The sequence below is a fragment of the Sipha flava genome, unplaced genomic scaffold, assembly GCF_003268045.1.
Source record: "Sipha flava isolate LNK unplaced genomic scaffold, YSA_version1 173_pilon_pilon, whole genome shotgun sequence".
Classification (NCBI taxonomy): Eukaryota; Metazoa; Arthropoda; class Insecta; order Hemiptera; family Aphididae; genus Sipha; species Sipha flava.
In genome coordinates, this window is record NW_020271974.1 from 645,499 (window position 1) to 666,142 (window position 20,644).

Below are 20,644 nucleotides of genomic sequence, written 5' to 3' on the forward strand. Positions count from 1 at the left end.
TTGACGATCGTAAAATTTTTGTTGATTTTCTATTATAGAATCACGTTGCATGAGTATTGAACACCTCGGACATTGATATTAGTACAATAATGATTTTCGTTTATTTAAAAATAGTGAAAAATATATATACTCGTATTCCATTATTTGTTAAAAGTTAGGCGACAATAATAATTATTATCACGATAGTTATTATCGTCACGGCTAAATAAAAATTTCAAGAAGTGAAATACTAATTGACTCATTTCTTTTACGAGGAAAAATGTTTGTAATAGTTTTCGATTTTTCGTTTTCTTTGATTTGTGCCGACGATAAAAACGACAGGTACATAAAAAAAAAAAAAAAACGATATTACGTTTGTATCGTACTATGCGAGTCTTGTGCAGAAACCACGATGAAAGTTGATGCGTTAAACTTTTAGTGTTGATTGACGAGATGCAGCGAGTTTTGGGCAAAAAAAAAAAAAACTCCCTTCGCGCTGAGGCCAATACGTCTCTGGTCCGGGTCGGTGTCTGAAAACGAACGAAACGAATGGCCCACGACGATTAACGCGCAGTAAATATATCACCGGTTTTTATCGACGCTGCGTGAATCATTTATACGTGCCACGCGTACAACGCAATAACAATGCGAGAAACAGACGAGAATCAGATCGTACAACCGGTGACATGGTAAACGTCGACGCGCGCGCAGTATCAGAACACGAGTGAACACAATCATATAGACAATGGCGTCGGACGGGAGCGAACAAAAGCTACGGGCTTTTGAAAATAAAGTAGTTAGCCGTGAATGCGGGCTCGTATTCAATGTAGTGGTAGCAGCAGCAGGAGCGGCAGCAGCAGCAGCAGCAGCAGCGAGGCGTAGAAGGCATAATAAAGAGATAAGATAAATGACCAGAGCGCAGCCCGCAAGAGTGTACAACATATATTACGTTTTATACACGTACAGTGTATAAAATTCGTATTTGCGTACGAGCGCGCGCTCGTGTATAGGCGTGAACCTGGGAGAAAGTGGGCCGTTGTCCCCCATAGAATAAATTAGGAGGGGCAGGATGATGTTTAACGTATCTTGTGTTAAAATAAGCACAAAACGGCTGGTTTTATATCTATTACTAAATATATATATATTTTTTTTTTGAAATATTAGTTTTCAATTTTACCTTATCTAACACGTTAGATAATGAACAATCTTATATAACATATACACGTAGGCATTTAAACGGCGTTTTTGTTTAGAATTTATAAAACATTAAAAATATCCAAGTTAATCTGTTTACGTTTGATTTATTTTATTGGTTAGTAATATTGATCACCTTATTCTACTAATATACAACAAATGGTAATGCTAACGTGAATATTTACAAGTAAGTAATGTAAGGTTTACTTATATAGACTGGATTATACGTAATTATATATTTGCCCCTCTAATAAATGTTCAGGTTATGGCTCATGTGTATAGACGTTTTGTATACTCAGTATCGTAGGTACGCAAGACGGTAAAAAACCGGTGGCTTTGGACCGTGATCGCTGATCGCGAATCGACAAGGAAATCCTTCGAGGGAAAACTGTCGCGTGCGCGATCGAGGGCACCGCGGACCCTCGAGCCCAAATAAACGGACGTAGTGCTGGATTAAACATTTGTGGGTCCCTAGGTAATTACAATTTTAGGACCTAGAAAATTATTTTTTACATACATCTTTAACATTACTATCCAATAATTAAAATAAACATCTTTAATAATAACCAACTAATATTAATAAAATAAATCGTATTTATTAAAAAATTTTATTTGCAAGAAAAATTAATTGATTATTATATAATTTCTATTTTTTCAAAATAGTTTATCGTTATTAATGCATATAACACCTACAACTTTATATATATATATATATATATACATAATTCCATAATGATATTTGTCGCGTAAATTCGTAAATTAAATGCAGGTATTATAAAATAAAAATAAATATAATTTTCTATTTTCACAGGGCCCCTTAAATGAGTGGGGCCCTAAGGCGGGTGCCTACTCCACCTAATGAGTAATCCGGCTCTGAGCGGACGGGTTTTAGACGGAACTCCGGGTCAACGGTCCCCCGGGGACGTCGCGCTGTTACGAAAATCGAACAGTATCGCATACGACAGTTTGACGAGGATAACTGTTATTGCTCCCCCCCCCCATTTTGGGGTGATCATCGTTTTCGGACAAAATCTTTTTTAACGCGTCAACGGGACTTTGAATACGTTCAACCGGTACGCGACACGTGAAACGTTAATACCTTTGCGCCGCCGGAGCCGGAAACGGGGTACGTTTTATGTCGCGGTACGAGACAAAAAGTCAGGCGAAACGCACGAGAACGATCGAAAACGGGCACCGAAGTGTTTGTAAATAGGTTATTGTTTTTTTTTTCTTTTCGGGGAGAGGGTCTTTTGATACTGTATTATAATATATTTAACTTGAAACCAATTGTTTTTTACCTGTAAATCGTTTATCAAATCAGTTTTAGATGACTTACGTTAACGAAAAAAAAAAAACATAATTTTCTCTACTTACATAATTGTACATAAAAATTTAACCGAAGAATTCGATTTAAAAAGTGAAAAACTCAATTCTTCTGAAACTTCTTCAACTTTGTGAATTAACATAATTTGTCTATATTTTTTTTTCTAAAATATTAACTTAGATTAAATTTAAAGTTAATTACATATGTGTAAAGTAACACGAAGAAACAATTTGCATATTAAAAAGCCAATAAACATAAAATAATTTAATACTTTAACTTACCTGAAATGTAAATATTTGTCAAATTTTATTGTAGATGATTCAGTAAATTATAAAGGAAATTAAAAATGTCAATATGCTCTTAACTAATTGATTATAAATGTATGATATATTAATATAAGTTATTATTTATTTGGTTGACCTCAAATAGTTGAGAGAAAGACAAAAGAGAAGAAGAGGAATTAAATAGTTATAAATCGTACTAGAAAATTACACATTTAAGTTTGATGAGTTTGATAAGTTCTATGCATTGCGATATGTATCGTTCACTAGTTCGTCATTATAATATAATATATTACATATGATGAATATATGTATAAAAAGTATTTATTTATAATATAATTAAATATTATTTATATTAATGACTGAGATTTTTCAACACTGTTCATCTAGGTTTTTAGAAATACCGAATACTATAAAATATTATAACTACACATTTAATAATTATTTTTAAATTCCAACAAAAAACATATCTAAAATAAAATAATAATGTAATAATAGAGAATTCAATAACTCTTGGACCTTCTCTTATAAAACCGCACTGGGTATATAGTACGTATATAATTATATGTATTTATTAATATTCCGATCGCCAAATATTCAGTATTAAAATAATAATATTATTACTACCGAAACAATTTTTATTTCAAAACTGTACTCAATGGAATGTATAAATAAGTTATTTTTAAACACCATATATTTTTCCATGTATATTATAATATGTAAAAAAAGAAAACTCGAAAATATGCACAAATTACAAGTACGCAATAACAATAAATCGTCATGCGTTAACCTTCAGCATTTACTTTATTTGTATTTTATATATTATGATTTTTGTTTGGAGAGAAGACGTCAGTATCGATTTACCACAGTCAACATTTACAATTGCCTCTTGTGAATCAAAATAATATAATATAGGTAGGTAGAAAGATTTTTTTTTTTCTATCGAGTTGATTAAATAAAAACTTACCCTTTTCGACTGATGTAATATTTTAGAGTTTTTAAGTTAAATTAGATTAACAGAAAAATTAAAAAAGGATAAACTGTTGTTTAACTCGTAGGGTGAACTTTAATATATCTAATATAAATTATTTTTTATAAATTCTTAAAAAAAAAACCGGAAAGAACAAGTCGATAAATACAAAATCTACTTCCGATTATTTACCCAACATTACTTTTTTTTATTTAAAAACATTTCAGGGAAGGGTTTTGAGTTTGAGTAAAAATGTGTGTGGGTTATTAAAGAAAATGGTACCTATTAGGTTGATATTTGAATAAAAGCGTGCAAACAAAAATATATTATTGCATTCGAAATGGTTCTGTAATATGGACTTATATACACATTAAATTACTGTTTATTTAAAAAAAAATAATTTCCAAAGGTTTTACAAAATCACGAAAACACGAATTTTAGGTGTATATTGGTAACACAAGCCATAAAAATACAAAACTTTGTACCTACCTAATTGCCAAATTTTGACCGAATCATTAACTTAATAACATTTTATACATGTAATAACAGAAAATAAGTCAATTTTTGTTTGATTAAATAATTAGAAAATTTCTGATCATGATTTATGATAATAATCTTCCGATTTTTTGAAAACGATCAATTTAGTTTTAATTTATGTTCTTAAAAATATATAGCTAAAAATAGAACAGCTCAAAAAAAAAAAAATACAAATTGCTTTATAATTATACGTATTAGTTTTCGCTTAAACACAAATGTACTTTACTAATGTTAGAGAGGAAACACGTATGATCATATGTGTTCGGTAAAAACTACCTGCTGCATAGCTTTCGGGTTAAATGTTCAATCTGATGAGGCATTACATACAACTTTTAACGGTCAGTTTAGAAAATATATTGACAATGAAAATAAACAGATCATTATTTCTTTGAATACAAAATACATAAATATCGTAAATATCGTATTATCTAGAACGGTAGACTTCATTTTTCGACCAAGTAAATATAATATATAATTTTTCAAGTAGTCAACATAATAAATAACATAGATACTTACAATATTTTTATCTTTCTGGAACTTGGTTATAGCTCGAATTTTCTAAATTGATCCGAGGTAACGTGGTTAAAAGTATTTACTTTTTCTTGATCTGAAATGTTACGTCTCGCAATTTGAGTTTATCACTTTTTATCATCGTGCAATGTTTTGGGAGTCTTCGTTTTCGATTACCACTTCTATCAGTTTTGGTACTATAACAGTAAGTTATTAGTTATATATATGTACTATATGTCACTGCTCAAACCACAAAGAGACATATTATTATTACGAGAAATATTGGGAATTCACAAATAATTTAGTAGGTCAACAATTGTATGTCAACCATTGTCCCTATTAAGACCTTAATTTAATCTAAGAGAACGAAAACGTAGACATCATTGTTATAAAATCTAATTTCATCTATTGCATCTTGCAGACAGCGATGAATGATGAATGTTTAACTACTTCAATGATATCGATAAACATTAGGTTTACGACTCGAGTTAATGATTTTATTTACTTTTGCTCGTTATTAATTAATGTGAAGGTAAAACATCTTTAGTGAAATGTAAAATTTTAGTCTGCGTATACAGTTAGAATTAAGCTCAGTAAAAGTGCTGCGGTTAAAATCATTAATTATGTGTATGTCATTCGAAATGCATTAACTTATAAAATGTTATTAGCGACTAAGAATATGTTAACTTGAATCGATTTAAACTCGTTATTCGTATTAGTTATTCGCTATTTTCGTAATTAAGGACAAAAAAAGAAAGAAAAAACAGTTAATTTTTTTTTTTTTCTACACAACCGTTTACCTTGCATAATCAATGAATCGATACCGTTTAATGATATGTCTTCTGCGCAAGAACACGCATTTTAAAGCATAATTATTGTGCACCTGAAATCCGATAAACTACTTTCATCCTGGGTACGAGTCGCAGAATGAAGTACCCGTACTTTGAGATCTAGCCGCTTTCCGATTATTGTACCCGCTCATAAACCAATAAAAACGGAAACTTTTCTTCCGTCTACGTCATCTCAGAATATCGCATGCCACTGGGTATTCGTAAGCAGTCTTGTGGCTCCTAGAAAACTTTTCAATTTCGTCTTTATGGCATCGGAATCGAATAGCAGTATTAAATCGATAGAAATTCGTTTATTGTCGTGACACCGCGTGTTTCCCGGGGACCGAGTGCAAAGGAGTTCTATAGTCCCCGAGCCGTGGTCCGACGACGTCAACGATGCGCCGTGTATGATAACCGTACACCCTCTTCGGGACAATGTGCGATTAATGGAAAAAAAAAAGGAAAACCGATCGGAGCCGCAAGCCGAACACTGGAACCGAAATAAGACGTTATCCATCGATTAAATCCAAAAAATGTCTGCCGAAATCGATCCCATGTGGCACGTAAGAAAATCGAATGCTATCGATAAACGTGTAAAATAAAAATGATAAATTTGTAGCCGTAAAATAACACGTAGATCATGTGTTTTAATGGCTATGCGCGTTGACCGTTTATTTTTACAACCCGTTCGTCAGTTGTTTTGTGATATTTTAACCGTCGGCTAACGATTGAAATTTTATTAGTTTTATCCATCAATACGAAATATTTTCAGTTATTTTGCCGTATCGTTGAACTACAACGATACATAATTCTAGCTCAGCGAAAAAAACATGGTATTTGTTCAATTCATAATTAACGTAATTGTTGAGACTGCAATCGTACATTGATCGCGAAAAGCAAATATACATTTTACTGTATAACATTACATCTGTATCTTGTGTTTTCTTACCGACATTTTTCACTACGTATTAAATAAATACATACTCAGTCGATTCCTCTCATCACAAACGTATGTGGGATGTAAAATATAATTAATACATAATATCGAGGATGTTCTATATAGCAGTTATATTTAATTGTGATCAATGAACGTTTGTCATCCATAATTTTGTTTTTTATTTTTTTACTGTTTATGGCCATTTATTATCCAAAGTTATGAACCTATGATTTACCGATGAACGTTTACGTCCGTTGCATAAAAATATCAGGCATGATCCCGTGTTTCATAATTCTAATTTACGAAGAATATAATTATAATTTCATACAATGTATTTGCATCATGTTTTTTAAGGGAAAAAACATACGTTCAATGGACAATCGCCAAAATATTCTTCGAACACGTGCCGGTAATTGTTGTCCGTAGTGTTGAAAAATGTCGTGGATAGTACTACGATTGATATTTCTATATAGAAAATAAAAGTTCGGATCGAAACGAAGTAAAACCGAATTGAAATAAATTGCGTACCTAAATATTATATACCTCTACGTTGTTTTTATTTTATTTGCTTCATTACATACGGACAATATTGTACCCTATTTAGTAATGTTTTCTTTTGGTACATTATTTCGAACAAGGAGTTACTAAAAACAACGCGGCTGCATTGTGTAAAAGTTATAGCGGGGTTATATTATTATATCGTGAACAATAGACAAAAATCAAATTAAGTTTGAAATTCGTAAAGTAAGCCGTGAACAATGTCACAAAGATTTATTTTCATCTCGTATTATTTTGTAAAAATGTACATTCTTGCAATTATTTTCTACCGTGATTGAAATCAGAACATTTGTATTTCATTGGTCCTTTATTTATTTTTTTTTTTTTTTACTGGAAACCCACGAGTAGGTGTACCACGAGTTATTACCATATCTTATGATAAATTTACTATTTAATATTCGTTTGATAAACAATAATTGAACAGACCCCGGAATCATTCAAATTCTAACGTGTGATTTATCATCTGTTACTGTGCAGTGCGTGTTTCTATTATTTCATCTTTTAATCTATTAAAAATAATGCAGTTCGCCTTTTTGACACTCGTCCGTGACGGTTTATTACCACGCCCCCCGTTTACGGGATACCGCTATATCGTATTATCATAATAGTAATTGATTTGTATCTTGCACGGGACGTCGACAAAAACACTGGTAGGGACAGTGGAATTACCACAGTGCGCGATAAACTGATATTCGATTCGATTGCGCCACGGTCGATCAGATCCTGGTCAACAATCCTGAACCGCCATGAATCTCTCACGTGTACCGGACGCATTTTCGTTTACACCATCAACAGCCTTGAAATCTAAGACAATTATCAGCGCGGTATTGCGAATTCGTTAAAAACACGGTGTTCGTATAAGGTCTGAGAGTCGTGGGTCCCGATCGCACCGCCGCGTCATGACCATGAACGACGATGTTGAACGCCGGAAAACCGTACGAATTGCTGTGAAGTGGAAATCGACGTACGATCGATTTTACGGAAATTAATAATGTCTTCGTATTTATTTTTTTTGTTCTAGTTTCGATGGAGTCCGGCTTACTGCTGCAAAACGTACAGCCGACGTCGCAAAAAGGGACACCAGTGCAGAGACCACTGTTCGACGACATTTCGCCGCACAACGTAACTGCTGTTGTGGGTCAGACTGCCGTTCTCCATTGCAGGGTCAAACATGTGTCCGACAGAACGGTAAATAGACATTTATTATAATGCACGCAAATCGATCGTCTCCTAATTGTATTAGGCTCCGTTGTTAGGAACGATCGCCTAGTATCTAGACGAGAGCAAAAGAATTTTATTGAATCGGACCGCCCGACATTCAAAGGTTGCCTGCAGATTAGCCTGCATACATTTACAGTGTAAATATTCAGACTTGTTTGTCATAAAATTTAAAATATAAATATATCATATACAATGTATACATTTAAATCACATAAAATACAATAATATACAATATGAAACATTCTGAACGATACATAAAATGTTATGAAATAATAACATATTCCTATAAAAGTGTGGTTTAATAATATAATAGAAAGAAAAAGTGCAATTTGCATAGTTAAATAAAAAGTAAGGAATATAAATGTTTTTTTAATGATCTTGTTTAAATGACTTCGGCAGCTACGGCCATTAGTTACATTTTTATTTTTAATCTTAATTTAATCTAATTTTTGTTAATTAGTTATTGTAATACATAAATATTTGAATATAAGATTTATTTAGAAAAAAAAAAATAATTCCTGGAGTCCGATTTCTTTGAGGAATTTAATGAGGTGAATATGTATGTGTGTGTAAATATTGAGCATGTCACTCATGATATTAAACACAAATTCAATACTATTATAATACAATTAGTTAGGTACTGTTTGTCCACAGCTGATAAATAAGTTTTAGTGTTTTACCATTTTTTTTTGCCCGTTTTCTATTGGCAGATAATATGTGTCCTTGGCGCATCTCCGTCGGACATGAATGTTATCATCACTATTCCAGTTTTAATTACATAGATTTTACTTCAGAAAAATATTTTGAAATAGTGTAAACATTAGAAACGTACGATAAATTGGATATTAAAATAAATCAGTACTGTCGGGTCTTTCTCTATCGTAACACACCGGGTATTACTTTATTAAGGTACTCAACATTATCCTGGTACACTTTCTGATTAAGTAATATTTGATGAAATCTGTATAAAAAATTAAAGTTCGTTGAATTCTCATCTGTAAAATAATCAAGTATTAATCACGAGCTTTTCGTATTAAGACTATTCGTATTCCCCAACACATTTTAGCTGCATCGAAAACTCGAGATAAAATACATAGACGAGGAACAATAGATATATTTGATAAATTTGAATTTAAATCGTTTGACGACGTTCAAACAAACAGTGGTGAATAAGTGAAATCACATTTCATCAAGTACGTGTCCTACTTCGTTAATATTGACTATTCAAACGGTTATATCGTCATTACCTAGAGTTATTTACTCCATTGTCTGGGTATTAGTGAATTTGGTATAGATACCAAGACGTATAACACTCTAGATCAGGATAGACTTTGCTGCAATATGGACAGTGTACGATTTAACATGTTTTGTAATTTTATAACTTTATATCATTAGTCATAATCTATTTTGAACCGAAATTACCCGTGCATCTGTAAACCGAAGTTCCCATTTTTGCTTGTTATCGAAAACATAGCTTGAAGTTCATTTTCTTGTCAAACTCAAAGATATAATAATATTACAATCCCTTAAAATAAGGCCAGTATAGAAACGCGCACACAATAAATGACTAATGACTGACCGAATGAAGTAAATCGTTTATTTTTACTTCTATTTACAGTGATTTAGTCCTACGTAACGTGTACCTCGAAGACGGACAACATTTCTACGTACATTATTGTTGTCACGCGTACAGTTTTTGCTTTTCACAAACGCGTTTCTGTCCCTTTGGAAAATCACTCAGGTTATATGGCCTATTATGATACAACATCGTACACCTTTGACCTGTCAAAGGACAGCAATGAACATTGCTCAGTGATGGCAGCGAGGGTGATATATATTTCAACTTCGAGTGCGCAAATACGACTTACTGATTTTTTTTTAAAAGAAAGAAAAAAAAAAAAGGTGAATATATTACAATATCGTCGGGTTTGATTTTCGGTACGTTGCCCACGTTGCTCGTCGAGTAAATATATCAGGTCGAGTGCATTCCGATCCGGTGTAAAAACTTTTCTTTTATAGAAAATCGTTCGGTCGTGGTCTCGTATACGTAGTTATATATATACAGCGGTAGCTGGTTTCCACCTCACTCCCTCTTAAGGCACAAGTTATATTAGCATAGTTTACTAACTCACCACCAGCTTTCTGCGGTGCTATTGTTTTAAGAAGATCTATAAATTTGGTGGTTGGACCGCAGCGGTTAAAAGATTTCAATCCGTCCTGCGTATGAAAAAACATCGAGATGTATCAGCTTAAAAAGCTCGGCCGAACAGTTCCCAGCGAAAATGCACCGCTGAAATTTATAATAATAATTTGTTGGCGTAGGTTGTACCGTGTATCGCTGTTCAAACATTATTTATTTATACTTAATGATAACGTTTACCAGGCCACTATTAATTGAAAACTAGTATATAATAAAATCAATAAATTATACTCATAAATAAAGGTCATATTTATAATACGCACTATTCGCCGCACTTTATGTGCAACGGTGCGATGGACAAATGACAATTCACACCGTTTATCTTGTATCGGAAATATCAAATTATCTCCGGGTTTGAAAATATTTTTACACGTTTTACATTTCACTATGTTTAACAATCGTTTCGCGTGTCATTCAAATCGGCATAGTATTATTTGACCCGTTAATAAAACAAGAATAAAATACAATGAAAAGCATAAATCGGAATTAGGATTGTTTATATTTTCATTTTTCGTAAGTATTCCTATAACTATACAATAAAATTAAAGTTACAAATGTATTTTCCATATATTTTTATAATATAAATTAACAACATTTAACTTCAAAGTTTTATTTTTATTTTTATAAAATGTTTGCAATTTCACCATTTTAGGATAGAATCATATTTAATTACCTAATGAACAGGGATTTTTTTTCTTTATAACTACGCTGTTAATGGCTCACCATATGCATAACTGTATTAAATAGAAAGCATTTTAGTTAAGTTACGTATACGTAGTAGGTACAAGATCTGATTATTACACGCGTAAAAGTGGAATTAAAAATGTCGTGGTAGAGACCATGCAACCCAAAAAATACGTAATCTACGTGCATTTCATGTAATTTACGAAAATGTATTCGAGAAAAGATAAACATGCGTGAATTTAAAAAAAAATTACATAAAGAGCAATTCCAAAATCACGAAGATATTTTAACTATAGGGTCGTGGATATACAGACAACAATTATAACAATCGTATTAGTACACTGTTATATTTTGATTTATACACATGTAATTTATTGAAAATATAGATACACACAGCATTCTACAACTTTCACGACTACATGGTGTAGTAGTTGATTAAAAAACACTTTTAATAAATATAAGCTCTCAATGAGCCATCGTAACTCGATAAGAACTAGGCAGTAGCTGGACCAGTCGCGATAGCACAAAATAATTATAAGAATTAATAGAGCACGTGTTAGTGTAGGTCAATGAAGGAAATCAGTAGTGGGACTTTTTTGTTATATATAATTAAACATAATTAGCAAACAAAAACAAATATGTACAATGATTTATATAGATAATAGAATGGCATGATGTGGGAGGTTATCTAGTGAAACTTGCCGAACTAATAAATTTAATCAGTCCTAGTCTTTCGAGGCGACGAGGAGTGTTTTCAGGTAGTTCGAGCGAGGATAAATGGGATATAAGAGGAACTTGGTGTTGTTTTAGTTTATTGTAATAGTAATTAAAAATTTTTGATTTGTAAAGCTTTGTAGATTATGGTACTTATGTCGTACCAATGGACAGAAACTATGGTACGGGGTGCATGGACTGAAATTATTATATGGTTCATGTTGTTAATGGTTTAGTGCTTCCCCACATAAACCTAGATGTGCCTCATTGGAGAATTATATAGTATGAATAAAAATTTTCGACTTTAAAATTTGGTGAAACTTATTTTGGCGATAATATATTAATTTGCATTTTGATTATGTGTTCCGTGTTTATCGTTCACGATTTCAATTTATTTTATAACTATAAATATTTACTAGTTCATTATTGGCAAAAACAAATAATGGCATGGTTGGATAATGTTAGCAAAAAATAGAAGTTTAACCATGATAATATCTTCTCGGTTATATCGAGTCTGTAGGAAAACTATAATTTACCATTCAAGTTTCATAAACACTTAACAAACAGGTTTTTGTTTCAGACCAAAAACTTTACTATGAATATTACAGAACTCTTACACTTTATGTTCATTATATCACATAGTATAATGAAATAGGTCAATTAATTTTTGCGATATGGATTCTCTATCGAGAAACGATTTTGATATACTTATAAGCAACAATATTGAAATATATAAATATACTTACAAAACGATTTTATCATTTTATTATTATAACTATTTATAAATAATTAGTTCTATTATCGGTTTCATAAACAATTAAAAACTTTAATTGACATCATTAATTGTTTGACATCACAGTGAATTAACTTAACATCAAAAACTTTTTAAAACACTTAATAGTATAATACATAAAAATAGTACCTATATTTCGAATAACATAATTTGTAAAAATATTTTCTGTAATACATTTTATGAAGGGGAAAAAAAATTACAATTTATACATAGGTATATACATATATATATATATATATATGATGAGCTAATTAAAATTAATTTGTAATTAGTTAAATTCAGTAAGGTTGTTAAATATTTCAACAATTTATATTACCGATAATATTTAAGATGAAACGATTAAGACTAGAGAGAATATTTTATAAACAAAACCAAATATAAAATTAGATCTTTTAACATGATAATTGTATCAAGTGACTTGATTCAAGTCAAACGTTTAGATGAATCAATTTCTATGCTGATCAATTATCATAAAATCAGGAACAATATTATCAACCGTCTCTTAAATCTCATTTTTATGTTTATATGTATATATGCTCTATGTTCAAATATTATAGATAAATGTATAAACAAGCTATTGTTCCGATTGGATAAATAATAAATGCAATTAAAAATCAATATTGTTGAATACTATTTCAATAGTTTTATAGTCATTAAAATAATTACTGTAATCTTCAAACATGAATATGAAAAATTACCTACAACTTTATTATATTTTTAAATACAAATTATGTGAAGTATTAGTTTATCATTTTATAATTCTATCGTAATTGTTTATAAAAATATAAGAAATATTTTTATTTTTATTCTATTATAATGTATCCAACATATTAAAAGTTGATATTAAATTTTCTTGGCACAGCGTTCTGAACATTTCCAAAAATACAGAATATTTAATATTCTTGGACTATAAATATATTGTTATAGAAGTTATTTGAAATAAACAAACTATTTCCCGACGTAATTTTTTATTATAAAACGAAAAAATTAAAATAACAAAAACAAATAAAAATAAAAAATAAAAATAAAAATTATTGTTGGTCTGAATATTCTAGGTGTACCTACGCTTTTAAAAATTATAATACTACATTACAAATGAGTATTGTTCTTGGAAAATGTCAAACACATATATTGTATGGACAAAAGGAAATAGAAAACTCATTCACATAATTAATTATTATAATAATTATAATAATTTATTATATTAATGAGTTAAATGAGTAATTATTACTTTATAATTGCATTATGTTTATGTGGAACTTAACACATACACTCTTAAAATATATAGTAATTGAATCCAATTATGGATCAAATAACTTTAAATTAAGTGTTAAAGGTGCATGTTTTTCTCGAGAAACTGATTATGTAGGGTATTGTGAAATTTGATATATTAATGGTAATAGGTGTTTAACTTTTAAAACGCTCAAAAAGCTTTGATGTACATTAAAAAAGGAGTCTTTGAGACTGGAATTCAAATTAGATTCTAGAATTTCTTAGTGTATTTTTTAACAATATTTTAAATATTTATCTCTGAGAGGGATCACGCTTGACAGAAGAACATGTAAGCTATTTAGTATATTTCCTACTATATGAAACAAGTAAAGTTACTACGGTTTAATATGGCTACGACAAGTGTTAGTATTCTTAGTTCAATTTGTTCCGTATTTACGAAAACGTATAAGTCGCGATACATTTACTATAATTTTTTCGTAAACAAATATTGTTAAGTTCACATTGTCTAGATATGAATATATGGTCTCGGAGTGACCAGTGACTCGTTTCACTGTTTTCCATGTCTTCAACACATAGTGGTTGAGAACCAGATCAGAATCATTGCGATAGAACTTCGATTGCACGCTCATGAGGCCCAGTATAATTTATTTCTCTGATCTTTTGGAATGCAACCGGTGTACAAATGAACATCTGAACGTAATAATTGGAAACAGTGAAGTGCTGGTCGTAGAATAATTCGAAAAAAAGTGTCTGTTAATCGTAATGGACGGGCGCTTACGGTTTGACGGGCGGTATTTACTGTGGTATTATCCAGCCGGAGCCTTCTCGGATACAGCTTTCTAGGTACCGGTAATAATATTAAAGCCTTATAAAAATTCGTTTCTATCAAGGATCACCACGGTGATAAATACATTTATGGGAAATGTAGACGGTAAACGATAGTAAATGTTTGATGCGTTCGCTGCAAATCCTCTTTGGCTTTAAAACCCGTGGTTCGGTACCCTCGTCGATATCTATTTTAATGCCTGGCCGACTCCACAGTTTTCAATCATTCGTCTAATCCGGCTGACCGTCGTTTTTCAAGTAAGAGTCGCAGTGACAAAGCTTCAGCTCAAACGTCGGACGATGCGGACGTTGGTTCGACACATCACCAGCCGCAGCAAAGGCTAGACCATGATTTTCTAACTCTATCCCTGAGGGACGGTGCGAGGATAGCAGATATTGCATTTCAAATATAACAACGTAACGATGATCGAACTAATCCATTTAATGTATACGACGTACAGATTGTTAATGTTTGTAAAATTATTACGACGTAAGTATTGCCTGGAAACGGTGAACAATAAGAGGAAATCGAGACTTGGATCGAGGTATAATGTTAATCGATATCGTTCAATGATAAAATTGAAGATCATATATAGTAGTACAATATTTTCGATGGTGTAACATTTTTTAAAACTATAATTATATATATAAAAAAACTTAAACTGCAATTTGAGTGAAAAAAAGGGTGTGACACCTTTAGATCAGATGAAATAAATGGATGGATAAATGGTATTCCTGAAATGGTCTTTTAAATTTAAAACCATTATAGTTTTATAACCTAGTAGAAATACAAAATATCCTAAAAAGGTTCTAATTTTATAAAAATAGGGCATATAAAATGTATAAAATTGGAAAATTTCAAGTGCCTCTAAACCAAATAAATAATTTAAGTTCAATAATTGTAGTAAAACATTTCAAAACTATAAAATATTTGTAATCAATAATTTATATCGGTAATATCAATTGGTTGAAATATCAAATATATATCATATGTATATCATATGTATATCACAAATCAGATAATATACATTTATTTTAAGAAAGACTTATGAATAACTGTAAATACATTTTTAATTTATAAATTAGGTTAATATATAAATTGTCAATCCTCAATAATTGAAAGTTGAGAGCGTTTGAATTGGTTTAAAAAACTACAATTTATCATATTAATTCCACATTTAAGTATTAAAATCATACTGTGTCAATAAAAATTGAAATAAAATATAAAAATATCGTAAACACAAATAAAAATGGAAAAATTTTAAAAGAAAATTAATATCATCATATATTATATAAATATATTAAAACCAAAAACGAACGATGAATGAAGATTTAAAGTTGAGAAAAAATAAAACCAACTAGAAGCCTATTAATGGTAAACAACTCATTATTAAAGATTGAAGGTAACAGAAAAAAATACATTGATCCCTTCAAAAGATTTATTAAAAATGTTTTCTTAGTGATGAGGTGTAGAGTACCATAGAAATTAAAATAATTAACATGAGCCATACGCCATATGGTAATAAAAAATTAGGTCGTAAAGTTAATCCGAAAGTATAAGAATATTTATTTTAAAAATATAATGATAATGAAAAAAGTTGTATAGTTAACCAAATTGAATGATGAAAGTGCGTTAGCTTAAATAAATAATTTTAAATAATAATACGATTATACTACGTTATGTAATTTGATATTATGAGATCATAATAAAATTATAACAAAACTTAGAAGAAATATATCATTTTGGGTTGAGATATGATATAAAAATTGTTTGAAGATTTTCATTGGAGAGAAACAGATTTTGAATATATAAATTAAAGAAAATTCATACCATTTTGATTCAATACATAAATTAATTTGGTCTTGTTTTCAGTTTATTCGTACTCAGAATTTGTCCACAATATAATATTAAATCGATCGAAGTTGTAAAATATTCGATCGAATATGTTATATCATTGCGGTTGAATTTGAATGTCATTACAGTATAAATACAATGTCTAAGTAATAATTATTATAATCTTTGATTACCAATTAGTGTTAGTACTGAATATTATGAATATACAAGTTCCAGTGGCAATAGTAAAGTTACGGATAGAAAAAAAATAAAAAAAATAAAAAAAATGATTTTGTGTTAAAACAATGAAACATGAGATAATAAATAAAACTAGCATCATAAATATTCTCCAATAGTTCACTTAAAATCACTCACACTCTCAGATAATTGCTTATTTTGTTTTAATAACCCTCTTAGATTACAAAAATAATTTAGTAATTATATATAAAAAAAAAATATATTTCAAGTTCTGAAAATGTTTATAAATATCTTTATCATCATGTCCTCTTTATAATATAATATAATAATATATTATTTTAATTTATAATACTATAAATTATGTTATCTGTCTTATTTATTGTACTCTATAAATATAAATTGTAAATAATATAGATAATAGATGAAAAAAGTAAAGTCCTACTAAAGAAAAGTCATCGAATTTTAACAGGAGATTTTTTTCAATATAATTAGTAAGTGATCTCAAAACACGCTATTTTCAACAACTTGATTCTTGAGAATATAATACTTATTCAACCTTGAGAAGTATCCAAGTACATTTATCATGAGGTGAATCAATATGTATGATTTCCTTTGTATGTTAGTTTTAGTTGTACTATTCATTTTTTGGTAAATCTTCCCAAATTTACCAAAAAAAAAATCGAGATGTAACTAAAAATCGATTTATAAAGTATCTCAAATTTTCTAATAAATTTTAAAATTTTAAAATTTGTGTTCACCATTACATGAACATTGTAAGGAATGAGTTTCTTTTCTAAATTGTCCACTAAAAAGTCAACTAATTTACAGTTATTGTCTTTTTAGTATTTTATTTTATATTTAGGTATTACAACCGTTATTACTTTTGTTTTGTCCGATGAAAATGGCATTCTCAGTACGTGTGATACCGAGTTTTTCATTGTTTTCATACATTATTATTTCCACTCAGATAAAATATAAGTACATATTTACTATATTTTTAGTTATTACTAAATATAAAAAAATTAATATTTAAAGTGGTTTACATCAAAAAAGTCGATGATTCATGCATATTTATTATTCTTATTCAAAATAAATATTAAATTTAAAATAATAAATAAATTAAAATATAATCTTGTATACTTCCAAAAATATAATGTACGTTGGGAAAATTATGTTTTCTCGTTTCACCCACGTAAAATATTATAGAATATAAGTACGTTGAGTGTTTTGATTGTGTAGCTTAAAAGAAAATAATTTTTAACGGAAATCAATATTGTAAAAAAGGAAAAATATTTTTGATTATAATATCATTCAACAATGATTTTTAATAACATTTAATCAGAATACTATTTAACCATATCCTGGAAATGTGCTGCTAGAAATTCAAAAATAAAATAAAATTAATAATATAATTTAACATTCATTTTAACTATCATAATATGACAAGAGCAATGCTTGTACATGCTATGTTCAACCAATTTCTGTTTAGACGATTTTATCACTTTCAAACAATGTTATAGTGTTTCAAAATAATTGGTAAATATTTTAATATTGTTATTATTATTAATATTTAATTTATAAAATTATGTAATCGATTTACATTTAAATAATGAAACAAATATCATCTGTCGTTGGAAACATAAACGTAACTCAGTGTAATATGTATCACACGAAAAACCAATTCCCTTTATTTCAATTTTTTTTTTTTTTTTTTTTTTTTGATTCGCTACAGATGTGAAACAAGAATTGATTCTACTTATCCCGGTTCTCAAAGTTTCATACAACAATAGGTTTTTCGGTGTAAACTTAACAAAGGTGCGTCATAAATATGCGTTTACGCATACGATAGAACACCAAGAACGGATACGTATTTTATTGACTAGGGTACATAAAGTAAACGTTACAATCGCAGATATTTATTTCTAAAATCCGATGATGGTGTGGTTGGTTTGACGACGAGCTAAGGGTTTTATAATGTTATATACTCAAACACATATGAAAATGTATACATACATATGGCAAGGGTGAGAGAGAGATTAATAGGATATGGTATAAAGATTTTAATGATAAAAAAGCACGTTATTGTTTAATATTTAAGCGTTGATTGTTTTATTTACATTAATAAAAAAAAAAAAAAATCCGTTTCAGTTAGCGTTTAAATGTCTGGACGTATAACTGACAATTCGTACCAAATAATAATCATTCGACCACATGAAGTACACATAGGTAGACCCACATATCAATACATACATACATACATACATACATATATATATATATATATATACTCGTTTAAACGTAAACCGGGTGCAAGCTACGGATCGGCTTGAATCGGGACGATAAGAACGAAAAACTCACAAATATAGAAATATAAATTCTACAATCCAGCGGCGTATTTTCAAATTTTTGCGGGATATAATATTTTTCTAAAAAGTAAGTAATATTAAAAAAATTATAACATTATAAAAAATACATAAAATGTATGAATAAATAATTTTATTATTATACAATTATTTTTATACAAGCATTACAACCATATGATTCAAATTAATGCTATCTTTCTCTTTACTTCCGTAGCTAGTAATGTATGACTTTTGAAATTTTATCTTTCTTCGCCACTGTTTACATATATATAGTATATATATATATTATATATAGTATATAATAGTTATAGTATATAATATATAGTTATAGTATATAATATCTCCACAAAATTTATCAACCACTCCCGTTTCACAAATTAAATCATTTATTGTGAAATAACTGGATGATCAATTAAATATGTTATACATAAATATATTAATATTAATATAACTGTGTTTCGTTAGAATATGCATTTTTAAAAATTTAAACAAACCATGTATAGTTTTAATATAGCTCCATTATAACCGAAAACTTATTTATGTTTACAGGGTTTATCGAGGAAATAGTTTATTGATGGTTTAAGTAGTTTAACAATAAAAATATCTGTCATTCATTATGTGCAATCGGAATAGTGGCTTGCATATGAAATACCATATGGGATATATTAAATAAATTTATTTTATGTTTAAAGTACATTCTGATATAAATAATAATAACTGTGTATGAAAGTAAATTACTGTATTAAATATTAATAAACCATTTGTGTTTACCGTATAATATTTACCGTAATATTATTTAACATATAATTATAACTATGATAATAACCGTTATTTGTATCACATGTTATTTAAGTGTTACAAACAAAAAAAATTATCTTATTATTCCTCTTTGAATCAAAAGTAACTTTAGTTTTAGTTAAAATATTAATTCAACCTGATGGTTTCAGTTTACGATAATCAACTATATTATTTTAGTGTTGACTAAAATCCAGATTTATAGATTACCATATAAAGACTATTATTTTATAAGGATTATCCATCGAATGAACATGTTTAATTAATTACATACCGTACAATGTAATTATCTTTTTTAAATTACTACTAAGAAAAATCAATCGGGTTTTAAAAATTCAATTAATGTTTTAGTAAAAAAATAAACTCTAATAGCTAAATGATTAATAAAAATAAAAAAATTCAAATCCGATTATAATTATGTTTTGTTATGTTATAATTAAAAAACTAAACGATGAAATTTAGAAAACTATTTATCTGAATCATTAAGATTTGAATTAAGTCAGATAATTTAATATTTATTTTCACTCATATTTCTAAGCGAAAATAACCCTGTCCTTTTGGCTATTAAAAATGTCATCACTAACTCCCTTCTAAGGTGTGTTTAAAAAACCAATTTAAATAAAACAGCCAATAAAATCTATTTAATATACATTTTAATTCACGT

The 20,644-nt window shown here is 29.1% G+C and overlaps 1 protein-coding gene across 4 annotated transcripts in view; it reads left to right on the forward strand.

Moving 5' to 3' along the window:
- The window catches only part of LOC112680081 (zwei Ig domain protein zig-8-like), a 305,945-nt gene that overhangs the window by 213,520 nt on the left and 71,781 nt on the right, over window positions 1–20,644 (forward strand). For all 4 annotated transcript variants that reach the window (XM_025550077.1, XM_025550078.1, XM_025550075.1 and 1 more), the window contains exon 2: window positions 8,142–8,308. In XM_025550077.1, coding sequence (XP_025405862.1) covers window positions 8,147–8,308 — 162 coding nt within the window. In that variant the 5' untranslated portion in view covers window positions 8,142–8,146. The remainder of the gene's footprint in view (window positions 1–8,141; window positions 8,309–20,644) is intronic.